Below are 15,659 nucleotides of genomic sequence, written 5' to 3' on the forward strand. Positions count from 1 at the left end.
ATGTATAGAGGCGAGATATGAGGGTGCGTTTGGATTTTTTTTAGCAGAGTCTAGCTCATTTGAACTAGGCAAAGGCTTGCTCGTTTGTGGTGTTTGGTTACGTTTAGCCAGGCAAGGTTTAGACTGGTCCTAGCCTAAGATCCAAACGCACCCGAAATTGCCCTTAAAAGCTTGTGTCAATGCACGATGATGTCGTGTCCAACATATTTTCCGGTGTTAGGCCTCCTCCAAAGATAAAAGTCGGAACTAGCTTAGAACCAGTACACGTAAGCAGCAAGGAAAAATCCATTCAGCAACTTATCATTTATTAGCCTATGTTATTTACTCATCTCCTTTCTCACGATTTGGAGGAGCTCCGCCTCGGTATTTGCATGAGTTCACTTTTTACTAGAGGATGTTTACGATGTTTCTCGCTCTTCTAGCTCGGCAAAAATTCTAACTCAGCAGCAATGTCGCCTCCCTTTGAGGAGGCCTTACATGTCTTTTGGTATTATTAGTTATATCTTCGCCTACATAATAATTTCTATATTTCTACATTTCATGAGCATTTCAATTCATAACCTTCACATTATGTACCATTTTTAAACTTGGTTTTTTGAGTTTGTTTACGTGCCTATACATTCAAAATGAAGATTCCTTCTTCTAAATTTGGCTTTGACGTCGTGTAGGTTCAAAAACGGGTTTCGCCCTCTCCTCGTTCTAACATCACTAGCTCACTGCCACCTTCGCTCTTCTCTTCCCCGTCTCACGCTATATTTCTTTTGGAATAACATTCTTTTCAAAGCTCAAACAAAAGTTTCATGTTAGATATAAAATTTTCTAGCTTTATATAAAAATGTAAATTATACAACATAATGATTAATTCTTAATTACTATGATACCGCACAGTATGTCACGAACAATGCATTCTATCTTTTAGTACAATATAAGATATACCATGGAACAATATAAAATATAACATGGCAAATAATAACTAGAATTGGAAAATAAAAGGAAAAATATCCTAGCTAGGTAAGAAAAATATTTCAATGGCATTGTTCCGAAGACACTAAATATGAATATTATATTGAAACTGTTGAAATTAAGGCAAAAGAAAAAATGCATTCCAAATAGGAAGAAAGAAAATGAAAACATGAAGATATAAAAAATGAAAAACAAATATGAGGATCATCATCTACAAGGTATAATATAAAACATGTAAAAATAGACCGCCCACTCATGGTGGGCCGCATCTTGTAGTAGAAAAAAAGAGAAAAATGTGGCCTAGTCACGTGGGCCTTCAACAATGTAACCAAATATTCCATACACGACATATATTAATTCTGCTACCTTTTTGCTCTTCCTCCTTTTCTCCCTGCTAGCCGCCGCTCCTAGTTCTGCAATTCCTCTATCTTTTTTTTCCCTCTTTGCACTGTAGTTGATGCTGAGACGGGTCTAAGCGAATCATTCGCCGCCGAGGCGGATTTAAGCGCATCAATCGATGCCGAGGTAGATCTAAAGATATTTGTGTTGTGAGAGGTTTTTTTTCTTGTTCGTGTATTATCATGTCCAGAGATGCCGCCGACCCACCGCAACCGCCGCCAATCTCAACACCAATAATCACCATCAGCATGCCAAGAAGCACCGCCGTAGATCCATCGGCAAATCCACCGCCACCGCTGGCCGTCGTTACCTTTTCCATCGCGTTCTACGGGCCTTTAGAGAACCTCACTCATGCGGTCCGTGTCGACACCCCGCCGTGCCCGGAGCCGGAGGCTCCGGCACCAACCAGCGTTGAAATCGCAGCGGTAAGTTCGATGGCCCTACCCGTCAGCCACTGGGAGTTTGCGTACATTTTACAAGCCGGTTCACAGTTCACAAAAACCGCCGCACAATAACCCCCATTTTGTTTCAAGGGTTTGTCTCAGTCGCAGGGAGGCACTGGCGAGAGACGGCAATCGGAGGAGGCCGAACCGTCGCAAAATTCTCCCCCGAGCATCCCGATCATGGCGTCGCCGGCGGCGGAGCCGCCGCCGAAGAAGCGGAAGGTAGTTGAGGCGCAGGACCCAAGCCCCTCCTCCACTTCGGAGCCCGCGGCACCTCCTTCCCCTGGTCCGCCGCCTCCTCCCGAAACCCTAGCTGCGGCGGCGCCCTCAACCTCCTCTCCACCTTCGACGGAACCGGCATCCCTGCCGTTGGAGGAGGAGAAGCTTCAAAAGCGCCGCAATCGGGAGGAGCTGTGCAAGGTCATGGCGCACTACCGCCGTATCCGCGACTACATAGGGCAGCGGAAAGACTGCGGGCTCACTCCCGAGCTGGAGCAGGACTACCTCTACCTCATCTCCGCCTCCCGAGGTGGCTAAACTTCCCCCCCTCCTCGTCACGTACAGTGATACTGGAATTGGTTCCGTTTTATCGATGTAGTGATTTGATATAACCTGGGTAAACTTGAACTCAACATTCGAAACTGAATTTGTTTGTAGCTGCTATCTCGATGGATGGCCAGTTGTTCTGTGCAACAGTGTGGTTGTTAGTTCATATCAGGAAGAGGGGGGGGGGGGGGGGGTGATGCTAAACAAATAGAATCATGTAATCTGACGTGAGGAATATACAGCTTCACAAAGGATTTTGTGGCACCTTGTTCATTTTCCCCAATTCCCTTTGGTTGATTTGCAACTGACTAAAGTGTTTGTCCATCTTAGATTAGCTTCTGTGGTTATGCATTCCATTAAGACAGTATCTTGAATTCATTTGATGATGTGACAAACAGCATATGATAAATTCTACATGAAATTCCTGTGCTAGTAAATAAGATTTGGAAACAAATTGATTTGAATAGTACTGCATCATTGATTGAAATCGAAGTGAGACTGTTGAAATTGTGACATGTTGTTTGTTATACGTGCATCTTTAAGGTTAGACAAGCATTATTCATGATTAAATGGCTTCATTATCTCTGGAACCATAGAACTTATATTCCTAAAAGCTTGTACTTTACTACAGATGCCCAACTTTCCTCTGTAGCAACTATGCTTCCCACATTTTGTGACCACCTAGATTAGAATAGTGATGACAAGGTTTTCAAGTACATGAGGAGATTGGTGTGGTGTGGTGGTGGTTTGGGGTGGGGTGCGAAAGTGCCTCTAGCCTTAGCAGTTAGAGCACCCGAGCAGCACCCAACAGGCCCAGGTTCGAATCCTAGTTGGAGCAAATTTACGGGGCTGGTGTTAAAAAAATCCCCTCGCCAACAAAAGCCGGGGTTCGGGGGTTGTCTCGATCCGTGCTCGAGGTTATCTTCTACCTTAATCACAATGCGTTCGGGGAGGTCTTCCCCCGATGGGTCGAGTTTGGGGGTGGGGTGTGTTGGGTGGGGGGGGGGGGTACCCAGGTTACATTGTTGTAGACTTGTTTTCCGTGTTATATAAAACTGAGAATTGAACAATCTTGAAAGAGTTCGAAGTTTATCTGCCTTCCTTTCATTATTTGTTACACTTTTGCTCATGATGTGTCAGATTTAAAGGCATCATCTTTTACTATGGCTCACTTTGATTAACAAACAGAGCCATATTTATGAATAGAATTTCTGTAGTACAACTGCACTTGATTGCACGACCTAAAGCTTATTATTCCAGTAAACAATCAGTTTTTTCCATCTTTACAAAATATCCTTACCTTTTCCTTTTCTATCCATGCAGGTTGTGAAAGCGTACAATGTTTTCTGTCTTTGCCAATCCCTCGATTTGCCTCACACTGTCCTACAGCACTCGAGGCAGTTACTAAAGTTACCATCAACATGTACAAGTGCAACATGGCCACTGTAACAAGAGGGAAGGACTCGAGTACTAATGCATACAAGACAGTTAGAGCTTGCATCGTTGGCTTAACTGACATATGCTCTGCAGCATCTTCTGAAGCACCCAAGTCACCTGTTATCAAAGGAATCTGCTCCGCGGTTTATAGAACTGTTCTTTCCTTCTTCATTTCAACCTTTGAGGGGAAGGATATCCATCATATGGACTCTATAAAAATGCTTCAGGACCCTATGAAGTTGTTAGTTACTTTAAAGCTGGAGTTGGGGAATGCCAACCAAACATGTGACAGTTTGTTTGAATTGGGAGCATTTTGCTTCCTATGCATATTTCTTTTGTTCCCAGAGAATGTACTAGAAGCCTGTTTTACGCTGCTTGCTGCAGAATCTGATGATGTAAAAGGAGAAGGGCTGTACCTTTTAAATCAGCTGACCTGTCATCTGAACAGTAATGCTGCAAATGATGCTCTGGATGATAAGATTGATGGACAGTCTTCAGGGACAGAAGGAAACCTGTCTGACACCAAAAAGATTGTTGATTCAAATCCTTCGTCCAATGATAATGTTGATTTAGAAATTTCTATTGCGGAGTCAGATGAGTGTTACATTACAATGGTATGTATCAGTTTTCTATTAATGCTGAATTTTTTACCTTTCCATTAAATAGTTTCGAATTGTGGCCCATTGAAGACAATAAAGGGTTCTAGCGTACCTATTTAATCAAGGATCCATTGTTTGTATTCTGCTTACATCACAAGGTTCTGCTTGCACTTAAAGTTAAAATTTACTCAGGAAGTTTATTATCACTAGGGACTTCTTTGTAACCTTCCACTTTATCTTGTCAAAATCTGCTTTGTAACTACCCTCTTCATTTTTTTGGCAGCTCTTTTGCTTATTTATTTTACAATCTTACTAGGTTTCATTTGCAGGCCATCTCTAGGCATCCATCTTTGAGACATTGGATATTATCAAGGTACAAGAAATTATGTGATTCCTGTAAACCTGCTGTTGTTTCAGAGGTGTCATCTTGTTTGAAAGTTTTGGGCTCGTTGTCAGAACCTGTTGAGGATAAAAGTGACATGGGCAATGAATCATTAGTGCTTGAGAAACTCAACAAAAATATCAGAGAAAATATGCAACCAGATGAACTTGTTTCTTCATCTGAGCAGGGAGCACCTTTGAAAACTGAGAAAAAAGATAATTACGGAGACAAGTCTGCACAGAACAAGAATACGGACATGGTTCATAACGATAATCAGAAATCTGATAGGCCGGTGGATGCAAAAATGGATCAATGCAAAGGAGCAAGTGTTGTCTCTGATGCAGCGCATCAAGGTACAAGACCTGATTCCCTTACGCCAAAATCCATGTATGCTTCTGCTGGAGGGTCTACATCACTTACTTCCCCAAGACAACATTTTGGGAAGGCAAAGCACATATATTCTGAACCATTTGATATTTATGGTGCTTATGTCAAAAGGGATGTGATTTCAGTTTCAAAGGAACTTTGGGTTGGTTCGCTGGGAAATAGAGCTGCAGAGGCATTAGTCAGATCTAAGTTTGAGGAGTTTGGTCCATTAGCAAATTTTTTGTTCTACCAACCCAAAGATTTTTCCTTAATTGAATATAGAAACATAGTACATGCTGTGCGTGCATTTGGATTTATGCAGGGTTCCTCCATTTGGGGTGGTTTTCTTCAAATAAGATACTTAGACAGATTTGTAGGTAGTAAGGGATTTATTCATGGTATAGCTATTGGTGAAAGCCGTCATATTTATGTTGCTAAAATCAAGAATCAAAAAGACAAAGACGAGGTGTTTGATGAATTGAAGGCTGCAGGGTTGAAGAGGCCATGTGGTGTTACTGATCTCTCTGGTGAAAATGCTTTGCTTCTTGAATTCGAAACAGCAGTTGATGCAGCTACTGCAAAAGTCTTTATTAGGAGCCAAGCTCCTGCAGATGTTTGTTCCAGGGATAAGAATACATCTGGTCATCAACTATTGGTGCAAAATATAGACAACTCAGTCCCTGACATGGAGTTAATCAATGCCTTCTCCTGTTTTGGTGAGGTCATTAGGTGGCAATTCAATAGATCTGATGGGACCTGCTTTATAGTTTATAGGTCACAAGATGCTGCTGCCTGTGCGAAATCACACTTGCATGGTGCACGATTTGGGCTGAAGTCAATTATTGTTGAATCAAGGACAAGCAGTGCAGGATCTGTTCATGATAAAACACTGTTGCCTGTTGCTCCACTGTTAGGCCAGGGTTTTCCTGACAACAGCATCCACCAAGATATCAGGTCAGCTTAACCTCCCTTTCCCCTAATTCTTATATAGATAAAAACATCAGTGGCTTCTATTGTTATTTTGCAATCTGGCCATTGATATGATTATAGCTCCCAAACATGCTAAAGATGAGGTCTCTTGTGGAAGCAAATTTTTTAAAGGTTACCATGCAATTTTGGAATTACGCCATGATATGTATGAGGGATACAGTCAATTGCATCGGTTGCCTTGACTCCTTGTTTTCATAGGAAATAAAATAATATGCCATTATAAACAAATGAACACTTTGTTGGCTGCTGAGAAGTTACTCTTTCCACATATGCCAGTAAATGTCCATTTTAAAAAAAGTAGATATAGCTGATATTAGCATCCTGCAATGACACTACTCATATGAAAAATGAAAGCAACATACAAGCAGGAAATGACAGTTTGTAACCTTTTCTATTATAATATTTAGTGCCACCAGATTTGATCAGAGTGCTGCAGGTGCATGAAAGTTGCCTTTAGTTTTACATGCATCACGAAATGTTTGATCAATGTGTCCATGGTGAGAAGCAACAAGATGCCTATGCCAAACTTTTCTTTTCTTTTCCGCTTTCTGGATGTATTAGAACATGCTAAGGCCCTATTTGGATCCATGGACCACTAGGTGATCCAAACAGGTGGACTAAAGTTTAGTTCCACCCCAACTAAAGTTTAGTTCATTAATCCTCAAAATCCACCTAATTTGGACTAAACCCTAAACCCTAAACCCTATGTATTAGAACATGCTAAGGCCCTATTTGGATCCATGGACCACTAGGTGATCCAAACAGGTGGACTAAAGTTTAGTTCCACCCCAACTAAAGTTTAGTTCATTAATCCTCAAAATCCACCTAATTTGGACTAAACCAACCTGCGAACTGCGAAAAGACCAAACTACCCCTCGCAATGCGCATGTAGGCACAACAAGAGTATAGTCCAAAGGTAAAAATGACATTTCTATATTTCTATGTATGTCCCACCTAAGTTTAGTCCATTGATCCAAACAGGCATGGACTAAAGTTTATTTACCTAATGTTTAGTCACCTAAGTTTATTCCGGACTAAAGTTTAGTCCTAGGTGATCCAAACGGGGCCTAATTCATGTGGCTAGGCAGAAGCTTAAACACTTTATATGACCCTTGTATGCCTTTACTGTTTTCCCCTCTTACCATCAATCAAATATGTTGTACTGCTTGTATGTTATGCTTATATCTCAGAGTTTAAGTGCAGTACATGTCGAGCAACATTTAGAGGCCTGGATGTTCATTATTTGATTGAACCTGCAAAACCCCGATGGACTTCCATGTCCTGCTGTTTATTTATACATCTCTAAAAAATCTCTAGCTGATGATACCACATTATGTGATCTCCTACAACTTTTATATGCCCCAAAGGAACATTTCTTGTTACTTACATATTCTACTTTTGGAACGTCTACAGAAATCCAAGAGTTTCAGGATATCATGCAGGCTATGCAGCACCAGGGGATCGACCTATTTATGGCAAGTCTAGTTTGTCTTTAGTGGAATAGAAATCTTGCGAGCTTGTACATGATGAGTTTCCAATATAACAATGTTTTGCTTGATGTGCAGGCCCACCTCCTCCAAATACAAACAGAGCTCCACAAGGAATTATTCCTTGCCCTCCTGTTTCCACACACCGTGGTTCTGTAATACCACCACCACCTATTCAAACCTCCTTTGTTCATCCTGTATATCATGGTCCAGGGAGTCCTTGGGAGAACACTACCCCCAATCCACCACCCTTCAGTCATGTTTCTCCTCGCATGATGCCTCCAAGTAATTTCCGTATCAATCCAGCTCCTCTTCCTTTCAGACCCTCTTCTGTTACTCCCATTGCACCGCTTCCTGGAGCTTCAGCACAGCATTCTGAGAAAATGCCACCGCCACCACCTCTACCAAATGTAGCTCCCCCACCATTTACACCTCTAGATATGCCACCTCCACCTCCACCTCCACTACCTATTTCCCAACCACCTTCAGTGCCACCACCTCCAAATTCTCCTCCTCCAGCTCAACCTGTTGTTGACTCTTCTGACTTGCAAAAGCCATCTTCTCGTCCTCGATGGCAGGGTTTTCTCGCAAAAAGTAGCTTGAATTATTGCAGAGTCTATGCAAGTAGAGTAGAGCTGGATGCCTGTAGATATGAAAATGCTGTTTCTGAACCGTCAGAGTAAGGGCTACAAAAATTCATGCTTCTATATTATTTCTATATGAATATGGTAGTTTGATTAATACCATTTTGTTTGTACATTCCAGATGGCCTGAAAAACTAGATGTGACAAAGCGCACAGATTTCCAGCACGTGAAGACAACTTTCTCCAATACCCCACCTAGTAAAGTAAGTTTTCAGAAGACCATATTCCATTTCTGAAATATTTGCACCCTAGTGTAATTTTTACTAATATGTTGTCCTCGATGAAATGGGAAAGGGTGTTTTATTCTTGTAGTACTTAACACACGAATTTCACATACCATGTGAACTTGTGAAGTGTGCCTTAAGAACATTCTGCATTTCAGGTCCATGGTACTTGGAAAATAAAATTTAGGTGCTCAGATACTTAATACTGGTGTTGCTAAATTTGTTATATGTTATTTCCATAATGGATATCTAATTACTTTCATTTGCTTCCAAATGATGACATTGAAATTTAAGTAATTAGATCAGTATTCCCCTGCCTGATTTGAGGAAGAAAACTAGAGATTTGTGATGCAAACCTACAGTTGTTTTGATGCTTCATGTCTTGATATGATAGCTGATTATGGACCCTGCAGACACCTGTGTTTTGATTTAGTTTTTGTTGGAGTCTTGATGTCTGGTTTAGTTAATAGTACATGGTCATCACTGAACTTGTAGCCTTACAAATAGCATCTTTTGGCACCTGGCTCAGCTCACTATTTTATGCAAAAGGGTAGGTGGAGCAAACAACACATGTAACGAGCCCTGTCTATGCTTGTTAATAACTCAAATACTGCTGGTGAGGGTGAGAAATTGTAATAATTGGACAGGAAATTTCTAGTAGATACTACTCCATCCATTCCTTTTCATTTGTAGTTTTGTACATCAAAAAGGTCTCTGGTACCTCAATTAGTTACTTTTTTATATGTATTGTGGTATAAGCTTTAAGCATCATCAACAAAGCCTTTTTTTTAAAAAAAGCTTTATTTAAAACTGCAAGGGTTTGAAAGTTTTCTATGACAATTGACAAATCTATTAATAACATGTCTGTGGCAAAGTTCTGTACTTTTGTGTATAACAGCTGTTAAATTTTTAATGTTTGATTGCATATGCTACAGAATTTGTTTGAGAATGCAGGTATTAACTGTTAGGAAATGAGTATACAATGATATCTGATGCTAAGAAATTTGTAAGATGTGGTCCCTATTTTTTAAGATGTGTAAGTTGAGGTGAGCAGTCATATATAAAAATATATATATTGACTCAAGCCAAATTACTTTATGCTCACTGAGCGTGCAGTCAACATATCGGTGTTAAGATAATAATCACAGTTCAGTATGCCAGTGTGCACTTGTTAAAATTACAGTTTTAGGGTTATATATCACCTACAATTAATGGAATGTTTATCTATTGTTTGATTTCTGTGGTCTAAGTTGGAATGATTTTAATATTAAGGTTACATGTCAAGTTTTAGACGAAAATGCAACTACGCTTTTCACTGTGTGGATTTGTTTTTGGTGAAACCATAATTTCTTGCTTTCCACTGCAGAGAGAAGTCTGCCGGCTTTTGCCTTGTTCAGATGGTGATCAGAAAGGGGTATGATCTTATTGATACTGGCTACCACATTACCTGAACCTATTTTTTTGTTTTTACATCTATTGCAAAGATATAAGACCATCAGATACTTTGTTGTGCGTTTGCGACTACAATCTTGCAAGCAAATGAAATTATTGCTGTCCCTTTCTGGTGTAATTTATTTAGTAGGGAAAATAGAATATTCTTTTTGGCATTTGTGACAGTGTATTGTATATTTTGAGTTTGTAGATGTTTTGTGTTTGTGTGTGTCGATATTTCGAATGACTGCAGTTTTAGGACATTTTGTCTCTTCATATTTTCTATGACAGAGCAATTTAATTATAAATTTCTGGTTCTTGTGTCGAGGTACATGATATATTGTAGATAAATATCGGAAACATGAGATATCATGCATTTGTTTTGAGTTGCCTGAGATCATGCAGAGCATAATAATTTCAGAGTTGTGTTCTTTGATAACTAATGGCCAATTGGTTAACTTAAATGTTCTGTATCTTGCAGTTCCAGGATTTTATATCCTATCTGATAAACAGAGAATGCGCTGGTGTGATAAGGATTCCTGCTGTGAATTCCATGTGGACAAGGCTACTATTCATCCTTCCTCCCACATCTGATGCGTGTGGCATGCTAGCACTTCCACCCCATCCTTCTGACTGTATGATTGTTGTAATTTTGCCCAAGGAAACAACAGCCGTCGAGGCGACATGACAATTTTGCCTATTGCATGTGTGTCAGCTTAGTCTCTGTCAAGTGTTTTGAGAGCTTTGAACTTGGAGGGGTTATGTGAAAACTGTGCATAATTGTTGGTTGCTATAGTGTTTCTTTTATATTAAAAAAACAGGCGACTAGTTAGTATTTTGTCATACGGTGATTCAGTTCAGTTATCTTTGAACTAAGTTAAACCTTGTGCCGAAATCTAGCCCAGCGGGCTGCGGAAGGAGCTCCTGCACCAACCATACTCTGCAAGCCTGCAGGCACGGCCTCGCGGTTGTGCGCGTCGGGGCAGTCAAGCGCTGGTTTTTGGCTTTTCCCCGCGCTCAACATCCGTGTCCGGATTAGGCTCTAGCCGCGCTGGCAGAAAGCAGCGTCTCCAGCTTTGCCGCACCGTGCCACCGTCCTTCAGGTAGGGCGAGGCTAGCACGATGCGCGGCCGCAACCCGCTTCGCGACCTCGGTTCGAGTATTTGTCGAGGTAAAAGCACGTGCCGTGCCAGTATAGCAAGGAGCCGCCGAGAGATATAGTGCAGGGACTGCCGGTGGCGGCCGTTCGTCGTCGTGGCCTGTCTGGAACAGGTTGTTGCCAAATCCCCAACACGCCAAGGGTTCGGTGGCCACGCTCAAACCGGTACTTGCGAGAGCACCGAAACCTTTGTAAGCTGAAGATATTACTCAAGATAGTGGAAAATTAGGTTTTTAGGAGCGTCTTGACGCGCCTGCTCCCCGAACGACTACGTCCTCTACATTCCAGTGGCCGAACGACTATGTCTTCTACTTTTTTGTGACCGTTCGCGGGACTGCACTGTGAACGTCTTCGTGCATCAACTTTGTACGGCTACACCAAACAAGGCCAATCAAACAGTATCACTATTCCATCAGGTAACGATGCAACCGGTGCCGGATGGTTCCGTCTCGGGATACAGACTGAAACTCACGTATTTCATTTTGTTTCTATTTAAATTTGTGTTAATTTTGAGCACGTGCACATGCTATGTCTCACTCGATGGTTTCTCCTCGACATGCGCTCGGTGGCTCAGGGTGAATGACGGGACATGGCTAGGAGTGGTAATGGGTCATGACCCTAGTGGTCTCTTCACAGCCCAACAAAACTCTTAAATATTTTAGTTCAAAATTATATAAAATTAGAGCTTAGTTTTTTTAAAATTCGGCTCTTAGATTTTCGTTCAAAATTTTGGATCATTTACCACTCATAGACATGGCAGGGGCAGCATCCTGCCCGGCAAGCGCTCTGGGGCTCAATGCAAACCAGATACACTTCATGAGGAATGTCAAGGAGGACGACGCTAACTTGTGCACTTTTGACTTGGAATCAAACACCCTGGAGATTACCCGAGTCCACCACCACGACGGCCGCAAACCTTTCTGGATCCTACCACTGGCCAGCTAGCAATGCTGACTGTACATGTTCTGAGGATTATTTACTTCAATATGGGTCAACTCGATGCGACGAAATCTCTACTACTAAAAAGTGGTTAAGGGTGACAAAAAATTCAGCAGTCAGTCTGCCCTCGGGTCTTGTTTATTTGCCTTCATAATTCTAAAATTACAAAACTTTATAAGATTTCCCATCACATCAAATATTTCAACACATGCTTGAAATATTAAATGTAGTTAAATAAAATAACTAATTATATAGTTTGTTTATAATTTGCGAGACAAATTTTTTAAACCTAATTAACTCATGACGAAATAATAATTATCAAATACAAACGAAAATACTACACCTGAAAAATTTCGCATTAGTCTCTGTCTTTCGTCCTTCGTCCTTTGGATTTCTTGCGTTCGCCCCACCCCGCCCACCCAAGGTTCACCAAACCGGTGGGAACCGGTCCGGTTTGACCGGTTACCTGTCAAATCAGTCCGGCCCGATTCCGGTTTGGTCCGGTACCCAACCGGCCAAAATTCAAAATTTAAATTTAAATTCAAAAAATAAAAAATTCCCAAAAAATTCCTAAAAATACTTCAAGGTGCAATGAATCTAATAGTGTCAAATTTTCTCAAAAATTCATTCATTTAGTATAGTTTGCGGGGATTTAAAGTTAAATCAAAAAAGAAAAAAGAAAAAAATGGGCCGGCCCATTAAAGCCCACCGGTCAAACCGGCCGGTAAACCGGTCAAACTGGTCGGTAAACCGGTAAAATCGGCCGGTAAACCGGTTGCACGGGAGCTTTTGAATTTGAATTCAAATCGGTCAAACCGATCGGTAAACCGGTAAAAATCGGCCGGTAAACCGGTCGGAACCGGTTGCACGGGATTTTTTGAATTTGAATTTGAATTCAACCGGTTTCCACTGGTTGAATTCAAACCGGTCCGGTAAACCGCTACCGGAGGGCGGCGGTTTGACCGGACCGGTCGGTTCGGTTAACCCTGCGCCCACCTAACCCGCGACCTCCGTTCAAAAAAAAAAGATCTCGATACCGTCCGTCGCCGCCTCTGCGATCTCGCAGACCCGCCGTTGTCGCCCTCCGCCGCGCGCCTCGTCCTCCGCCCGCCGGGGCGCGCCGTCCTCCGCCCATCGCCGCGCGCGCCGTCCTCCGCCCGCCGCCGTGCGCGTCCTCCTCCCCGCCGCCGTGCGCGGCCTCCTCCGCCCCCGCCGCGCGCGTCGTCCTCCGCCGTCCTCCGCCGGTGCGCGCCCTCCTCCTCCTCAGTCCTCCCCGTCCACCCGTCGACACACGTCCTCCTCCTCCGCCCACCGGCGGTGCGCGTACTCCTCCGCCGGCGCGCACGTCTTCCAGCTCCGCCCGCCGGCGCATGTTGTCCTCCTCCGCCCGGCCGTCAGCGCGCGCGTCCTGCGGCCGCCGGCGCAGATGGCCGACGTCACCCTACGTCGTGATTCACCAAACTGTTTTTCCTTCCTTTAGGAAACCATGCTCCGCTCCGAAGTACTAGGAGATGACAGGAAGTGGCATATTTGCAGTTGGAGGCGAGGTTGAAGAAGATGAATCCGCCAATGCCTCTGCAACTCCTATCCGAACGTCTCCAAAGAACTACCAGGTACTGCTTTCTGTTTTTTTTTTTGAAAAGGATTATGTAGGCTGATTTCCTTTTGTTTTGGTGTGGCGTCGTTGGCTAAGCTATACTCCTGGCATTGCTGCAGTGTTTGTAATACATTTTTATTTTCAGATAATTGTGTTTATCTTTTGTGTTGAAAAACTTGATTTACATTCTAGCTTTGCTAAACACTTAGAATGCTATTGATATATTGTTCTTGTTGCTATGATCACACCTGTTAAATGTTATACCTGTCCTAAGAGTCGGAGGTTGTTCGGGTGTGAGGCCCCTGCCGGATGTGCTGCTAGAGAAGCCCAACGCCAGCAAAGCCTCAATGATAACTCAAGGTGTGTTTCAGTTTTATATATGTTTGCCAATTTGGGAATAATTTACTCCTTATGATTGTGATCTTTTAAATTTGGGCATGGAGATAATAATCATGTCCCTTGATTAATTTGGGCATGGAGATAATAATTTACTCCTTAACAATTGTGATAGCTTAAGGCCTTGGATTAAAATTGGATGCTTGGAAATTGGTAACGATATATGTATTCCTTTATTATTTAGATGCAATTAAATTTGCATTTATTTGTTTGTCCTCTATTAATTGAGATCCAAATTCATTAGGTCAATGCCATTCTCTAATTTTATCTGCAAGGATGAATAACTGTGGGTATCGTTGATGCTCAAATCCATGGAGTGGCCCTGAAGAAGTGTGCGCGATACCATATAAGGAATAATTTCAAGTGAAGGTATGGATTTTGCATTTGTGGGCATCAAGTTTATATCTAATATCATGTATGGTATTGCGCACACTTCTATTTTTGTTTTCACAAATAAATTCTCATTGCATTCATTCAGCACTAACAGTAACAGGAACCTTTTATTCATGTTATGTAAGCTTGTTAACTATTTGGGAAAATTAGTTAGTTTGTTAATTGTGATCCTTCTGTTGTATGTGACATTTGTGCTATCAATGACGGAGCACTGAATACTCAATATAAAAAGACGGGGGGACATATAAAAAAGGGTCCATGCCAAGTACTTTTAATGGTTCTTGCAATATACTTCAGAACAATATGATTAATTGATAGGATTGCAAGGATGTTGGTTCTATACCATAAGCTCTGGTGTTGAGAAGTAATAAGCTCTTTAGATACTAGAACTAGAGTTTTCAAATTAGTGATATGAATTCCTTATTTTTTTAGCTGACAAACTAAGGAGCTCTTTAGGAAAATAATGCTATTATGTTATTTTGATGTTATCTTATATTCAAATTTCATAACCTATGTACATAGAATTTATACCTTTATCTTCCGGAGTTTCGTTGCACTTTTCAAGGATGAATACAAACTATCGAAAGGGTCCGTGACTGCTTTCCAAGGAGTCAAACCATGTGCTTAAACTTACCAGTAAGTTCATTTATTCTCAATTTTTCCTTCTCTTTTGTTGATTTCAGTATTCCGGTGGCGTATTTATTTTTGGTTGTCAAGGAAGATGTTTCCCTTTATTTTTGGTTCTCAATTCAACAATGTAGCTTGCTCTGTTGCTTGTCTAAAAAACTCATGCATGTGAATGAAAAATGTTGGGGATTGGACCTTCGGGTCAAGCCCCCACCCTCGGAAATGCTCCCTAACTCGTTTGCAGGGCTCCAACGAGAGGAAGGAGAGCATACCCGAAGGTGTTGGATGGTCACTCAGAAGCGCAAGCTCAAAGACCAGGACCTTCGGTGACGAAGGATATCACCTTCGGTTGGCTGAAGGTGACGAATGGCTGCTCAGAAGCACAAGTTCAAAGGCCAGGACCTTCGGGTAAAGGGATCGCCTTCGGGAACGAAGGTGACGGCTGATCGCTCGTTGACGGAACCTTCAGGGCCGTGACCCCCAGAGCTCCCCGAAGGTAACGAAGACCTTCGCTTGGTGCAAGCGTGCGTGTAAAACGTGAATACGTGAGAAGGTCGGGTTTGTACACCTGAATACGTGAGAAGGTCGGAGTTGTACACCTCTAACTTTGTAATTTTACCCCGAAACCGGTTGTAAG

At 42.1% G+C, this 15,659-nt stretch overlaps 1 protein-coding gene across 1 annotated transcript; it reads left to right on the forward strand.

Annotated features, from left to right (window-relative positions):
- The first annotated feature begins 1,595 nt into the window (after nucleotides 1–1,595).
- On the forward strand, nucleotides 1,596–10,754 carry LOC120708158. Its single transcript, XM_039993280.1, has 9 exons — nucleotides 1,596–1,787; nucleotides 1,896–2,334; nucleotides 3,675–4,402; nucleotides 4,717–6,089; nucleotides 7,539–7,600; nucleotides 7,691–8,291; nucleotides 8,378–8,459; nucleotides 9,847–9,894; nucleotides 10,393–10,754. Exons 1-9 carry the CDS (start codon nucleotides 1,611–1,613, stop codon nucleotides 10,597–10,599), a joined length of 3,717 nt encoding a protein of 1,238 aa, XP_039849214.1. The 5' UTR covers nucleotides 1,596–1,610; the 3' UTR covers nucleotides 10,600–10,754.
- The last annotated feature ends 4,905 nt before the right edge of the window (nucleotides 10,755–15,659 follow it).

Source organism: Panicum virgatum, chromosome 5K (assembly GCF_016808335.1).
Source record: "Panicum virgatum strain AP13 chromosome 5K, P.virgatum_v5, whole genome shotgun sequence".
Classification (NCBI taxonomy): Eukaryota; Viridiplantae; Streptophyta; class Magnoliopsida; order Poales; family Poaceae; genus Panicum; species Panicum virgatum.

Bases quoted from the DNA above. Each gene is read 5' to 3' on its own strand.
- LOC120708158 (XM_039993280.1), top strand. From the start codon at position 1,611: ATGCCAAGAAGCACCGCCGTAGATCCATCGGCAAATCCACCGCCACCG. The intron at 8,460-9,846 runs GTAAGTTTTCAG...TTTCCACTGCAG, and splicing joins CCAATACCCCACCTAGTAAA to AGAGAAGTCTGCCGGCTTTT. The intron at 9,895-10,392 runs GTATGATCTTAT...TGTATCTTGCAG, and splicing joins CAGATGGTGATCAGAAAGGG to TTCCAGGATTTTATATCCTA.